This window comes from Phaenicophaeus curvirostris, chromosome 1, assembly GCF_032191515.1.
Source record: "Phaenicophaeus curvirostris isolate KB17595 chromosome 1, BPBGC_Pcur_1.0, whole genome shotgun sequence".
Classification (NCBI taxonomy): Eukaryota; Metazoa; Chordata; class Aves; order Cuculiformes; family Cuculidae; genus Phaenicophaeus; species Phaenicophaeus curvirostris.
The window spans coordinates 70,429,341-70,435,461 of NC_091392.1; the positions used below are offsets into that span (position 1 = coordinate 70,429,341).

Genomic DNA, 6,121 nt, shown 5'->3' on the forward strand with positions numbered 1-6,121 from the left:
CTTCCATAAATAACTGAAAGATCTGTTTTCCAAAGGTATTTGGGTAACTAAAGGAAACTAATGAGACAGGAAAAAAAAACTCAAAAAACCTACTTTGCCTAATTCCCACTGAAATCAGGAAAAAAATTGTTCTAACCTGTATTCTTGGAAATCTGCAGTGAGGTAATTCACTGACACTGGATTTAGTCATTTAAAAGCTGTATATTTTCCCCTGAACCCCACTCTGTGCACACTAGAGAAGTAAATGTGCACAGATAGCCTTTATTTTGGCACTTCCTAGCTTTTTAATACTACTCTTTGCCTTCTCTAAGAATGTTAATTGGCACAATTTTCATACATGGCATAAATATTCTACCAATGTTAGAAAACATAAGATTTTACATTAATAGTGATAGAATTTTCATTCTTATTTATACTTCACTGAAAAGTGCATATGATTTCTACCTTGTTATCTTGATTGATCACCCTAGCAATTTAATTATTTACACTCTCTTCTTATTCCTCCTACAGCTTTTATTCCTTCGAACATTTTTTCTGTTTTGATCATTATTTACATCTATAACAAACCTCCACGACTCTAACTATTCTATCTTTTCTAAAGTACCTGTTTTCTTATATTTTCTTATATTTCAGTTGATGATCTGGCATTTCCTCTACTCTGGCTTTCTTTATAACTTTTGTTACCTTATTTAGCCCTTGAATACACCCACAGGGAATATTACCTCAGCGTCTTATCAGAACGGTAAAATTGAGGCTACAGTCTGATGTGCAATATGTTATTACAGCATCTTCACGAGGGCATCCTGCATATACCAGGTTAATATTTACTGATGTGCTAATGTAATAATGACCTATCTGCCTCTGACTCTCTCTGGGGTACTTTCTATCTGTAGGGATGGGGATTAATGACAGTCTTTCTGTGCTGCCTGATGTCAGAGCTGAGAAAGGTGTGAAGGATATATAAGAGCTGTATTACTTGTCAGCAAGGAAGGGGAAAAGGGATACTCCAGAGCTAGATGCAAGCGTGGAATTGTTACATGCACCCTTCTTGCTGACACAGGCGTGCTTCTTCTGTTAGATCCCTGAGCAGTAAAAGGTAAACAATTTCTGGTTTTTTTACTTAAGAGGCAGAGCAACAGATGTTGCTCAGGAAGGACAATGTTTCTCATTATTAATCAATAGAATTTTTCAGGAAAAAAAGAAGATAACTTCAAGATAAATTGCATCTGGAACCAGAATTTGACACTGGGACATGTCAGGAAATGTAAACTAGAGATAAGGGAAAAGATTGAAACTACTAGATGGAAAATGAACGTTTACTGTTGAGAGCTATCTGTCTGAAACTGCATTGTGTCGCTAACTTAGGGGGATCACTTTTTTCACTCTCACCTGTGAAAAGACTAGCTACTATTGATTTAGGACAGATCAGGCATCAGTAATAGGATATTCCGAAGAGTATTTGGGTTTGCTTTCAGTTTTGAATCATTCTTTTCAGAATATTTGGAAGCAAAGATGTGCAACCTAAAGCTGTCGGTTCTCTTCATTGCACTTTCTGTCACCCTGAGCTGTTTGAAAGCTACACCTATTGAGAAGTGAGTAATAAATAATCATATTTATTTCTTTTTAGGGGAAAAAGTGTTCAGATTATTGCATGTATTGGTTTTGCTTTCATATAACAAATAGTATGAACAAAAATAGAGCAATCCCATTTCACAGGGTATTTGATTATTGTTTAAAGATTACTGTCTATGGCCGATGATCTCCCTGATGGTGCTTCCAAGAGACAAGGGTGGATATTGCCGGTAATGTCACAGAATACACTCTCAGGACTTGGTGAAGAAATATCAGAACAACCAGCAGCAAAGACAAAAAGGTATTGATTTTTTTTTTTGTCATATCAATTAGGATTAAATTATGAAATAAACTTTGTGTCAGTGATTTTCTGTTACTTGGGATTCTTTGAGCCTGTTGTTTATTCTCAAAAAGGGCTTAAAATAACCTTCTTACAAATAGAGCCATTCTTTAACCATAAAGATCAAAGCATTCAGGGTAGAAAATGAAATATACAGACAAAACTTGCAGATCATTTAACCACTTCACAATTATAATGATTTCATAACTGATAAAGGCTACAAATACTGCACTACCTTGAGAAGAAAGGTGGGGTTTCTTTGAAAGGTCTTTCTTATGTAAGTTTGTCACATTGCCAAGCCTAAAGGGAAAAAAAAAATGCATACCCTTCTTAATAACGCTAATGTTTTGCCAGAATGGAATTATACTATATTATCACAAACTATTTCTTGTAAGTAAGTAATATTTCATTACAGAGTTAAATAGCAATTTAATCAAAGGAGGAAGAAAAAGTAGCAACTGGTTCTGATAGAATTTAACTAGTCTGAAAAGCATTCATGTTTATAAAGCCATAAATCCAATTTTAAGTAACTTTTTAATGAATAAAAAAGCATTTCATAGAATTATTTGCAATATGTGGTAAAAGATTAAAAGCACTGATACATTCTAACTGTTCATCAGGCTTTTGAATGAATTTCTTTCAATGACAATTCTGTTAGATATGTATAAAATATATTTGTAAATAGATTCAGTAAATACATGTGTCTGTATAGTCATCTGTTCCTTTCTGAATTTATTTAAAAAAAAATAATCATATGAAAATTTGGTTATCTTCCAAAATATGTTAGAGACTAGGTACCCTCACTTTTACAGCTACTACTTTTATAAAAATATAAAATAATAATTGTAATACTCAAGTACAGAGTATCATCTTTATGAGTGTGGAATGCTTTATCTCCTTTTCTGGGGCATTGGTTTGTAATTTCTTACTGGGTGAACTCTCTCATTGAAGCACATATTCAATTAGAAGCTACAGATCAGAGAGCTAACAGGTATAGTGGGTTCAATCAGGCTAGACATCAGCTGGAAATCTACCAGCCTCCCATAAGGACTGGATTTTTAAATTTAGAGTGTCTGGGCTTGATTTTGTACCTTTAACAAAAAAAGAGAATTCTGTCTCCACAAACAAATTATGATTTCCATGAGAACCTGTTGCTGTTTGAACCTTATATATTAAGGGCTTGATTAGATTCTTTTTAAATCAATAGAAATACCTACAGAAACATAAAAGAAGCTATATCAAGACCCATCTACCCATTTTCTTTAAATACAATTACATATTTAAAATATTGCTTAGAAATTGCTACCAATTTGCTGATGAAGAACCAGTATAATACAGACACTTTTATGACAGTTGGCATTCCATTTGAATTCTTAGATTAATGCAAGTTACTCCAAAACAACAGGAAATATTTTAGATAACAGATTTAGTCAATGAATAGAAAAATGTAGTCAATATTAACTGCTCAGACTTTGAAACTGGGAAATTGTCACTCTTCACAGTAAATTTTTGCTGTGAACTGTTGTCTGCCTCATGCCACATACATGAAGAAACTGGAGAAAATTAGCAATAAGTCAAGAGGCAATCTCAGCAAGCAAGTATTTCTGTCTGATGGAACAACACAATGGTCTAAGAAACATGTTTGAAAACCCAAGTTCTCTCAAGCTAACTGTTCTAATGTTATTGAAAACTAAATAAATAATGCTATATAAGTTCCACACAGAGTTGTTGTTTCAGATTGTAAAATTTTCTTTTTAGATATGTATTCTTCCATTGACAATCTTTAAAATCTCATCCAGCAAATTATTATCTCCTGCCACAACTGCACTTTCAAGTTGCTGGTGTTTCAAAAAAGGTGTAGACGCTTTTGAGTAGTGAAGAAATCTCTGTTTAGACAGCGTGGTACTGAAGTCAGAAGAAGTTGGCATTGTCTGCCATCTTTCATGATATGTCGCACTGTTGGGAGAAAGAGTATCTGAGCTCAATCCACTTGGTGTGGACTGGAAGATTACTGTTCACATCAGTGAGAGCAGCATATGATTCTGTGGGAACAAGAAAATGAAATAAATATTAGCAATTGTCATTATGTTAGCAATCCTCATGATATCAGCAAGACCTCTAAATAGATGTAGAAGTTTAGCTTAAAGCTAAACATTTAGTCATTGTTTTCACTTACTGTCTTAACTATACTATTATTACAGGTTTTCTAGATGTCACTAACTGCTGTGCGGAATATCAATAAAAATGACATATGACTGTTAAGGTCTTTGCATTTAAATAACTCCCATCATTAAGACCGATAATAGCGTACAGCACAAGATTTCTTTTCAGGCACAAAGTAGGTGGTAGGAAGATTGTAATGTTCCTGTATTTGTGCACATATTAAAAGAACTCCCACAATAGCACAGCTCAAATGCCTGTTAGAAGTGGCACACTCGATTGCTCATCCTTTGACTTAATCTTGGCTCTTTTTGTTTTACCTTAGAAGTCATCACCTGGAGAAACGGAAATGCAACACTGCTACGTGTGTGACACAACGCTTGGCTGACTTTTTAGTTCGTTCCAGCAACAACATTGGAGCAATTTATCCACCTACAAATGTGGGGTCCAATACATATGGAAAGAGGGACACAGCTGGGCTTTTAAGCACAGAACCCCAAAACAATGCACAGCTTTAGGGTGTTAAACTGGCTACTGATACAGTTGTCATTAGGAGCTCTGTTTTTAATGTATCAATAATCCCTTGGTCATTTATTACCTGTACAGTCTTAACAGTGCCTTGTTTTCTGTGAGTGCGCGTGTGTGGGTATCTGATTTACGGTCATCATTTCACTATGCATGTACAATGACATGCATAGCTATTGTTTCAACTCCATTAAGAACTCCAGAAATCTGCTTGTCAAATTCCGTTGTAAAATATTCAACAATAAATGGAAAAGTAATTGCAACAAGGTATTATTATTATTTTTACTACTATTACTATTATTATTAAAAGGATGAAAAAAATAACTATGATGTGTATGTCTTTATAGTCAGTTTGGTAAGAACAAGAACTCAACTTAAGTAAGACTGACAAAAATCAGAATTCTAACAGAAGTTATGTCCTAATGAAAATAAACCGAAAAATCTTCTGGTTTTGAAACAACTACAGCATCTTGTTTTGCACAACTGAAGGAAAAACTAAATAAGACTAAACAGTTGCATTATGCTTGTGTTTATACCAGTTAATTGACTGGTCTCTTTCCACCTTAACATGCACTAAGCAAGTAGAACTGGTCTTGCAGAACAGATTTTCTTGTGTACTGGGCTTACAGTTCTTCCTTCAAGATGGTGTCAGTAAAATGTAAGCATAATGGGTGTATTTGCTTCTAAATATGAATAAAAGAAAAATCAGTGTAATAAGCTAGCAAAAATACCCATCCTTGGATATTTCTTTCCTTGAATTAGAGTAATAAAGAAAAGAGGCAAAGCAAATGAGCAGTTCAGGCATCAAAATTTATCATAGAGAGCAAATTTGCCTGCTGCCGTACTTATATTGCTAACAAAATCCAAGAAAACCAGTTTAGAGATCAGTGGACCTTAAGGAAAATCTCAGTGTTACTTCCTCCTATCTCAGACTGGTATCAGTGCAGGCTTAAGAAATATGTTCATTACTTTAAACTGTTAAGCAGATTTTCATAGAGGTGACATCCTATATGACAGCAATGGTTGTTTTGTCTGTCATCTCAGTGTTCACTATCATCTGAAAAACATAACTGTCCAACTATGAAAAACATTCTACAGAAGCTTAGTACTGGTGAAGCAAATTAATTAATTAAAATTAATTAAAGAACACCTCTCTTTGTTGAGAAAGGTTTCAGTCTTCATTCATGTTCTATTAGATATTTACTCTGAAAGTTACCTTGAAAACCATCCAGATGATATTAAGATTGTCTAATATTTCTTCCAGTATTAAATGCTTTCCATTCAAATTACATTTGAGAGATATTATGGGCCCACTGTGTGCTTAATTCATTTTTCAGCTAAATGTATAGTTTTTAGAAAAGAAATGAGATAGTGACAGGATGGTTCCAAAGTGTCACTGTGATGTTTGTACGGAGGAGTAACCAGGTGGAGTCTTCACTATGGTTGGATGCTGATTTCTAGGCTGATCCTAACTTAAAAATAATAAAAATAACTTAAAAATAACTTAAAATATATACAACTCAT

At 34.0% G+C, this 6,121-nt stretch overlaps 1 protein-coding gene across 1 annotated transcript; it reads left to right on the forward strand.

The window, feature by feature from the left end:
• The first annotated feature begins 998 nt into the window (after window positions 1–998).
• IAPP (islet amyloid polypeptide) lies at window positions 999–4,590 on the forward strand. Its single transcript, XM_069849845.1, has 4 exons — window positions 999–1,096; window positions 1,496–1,592; window positions 1,739–1,873; window positions 4,398–4,590. The coding sequence occupies exons 2-4, from the start codon at window positions 1,513–1,515 to the stop codon at window positions 4,588–4,590; spliced, it is 408 nt and encodes a 135-aa protein (XP_069705946.1). The 5' UTR covers window positions 999–1,096; window positions 1,496–1,512.
• Window positions 4,591–6,121: the final 1,531 nt, after the last annotated feature.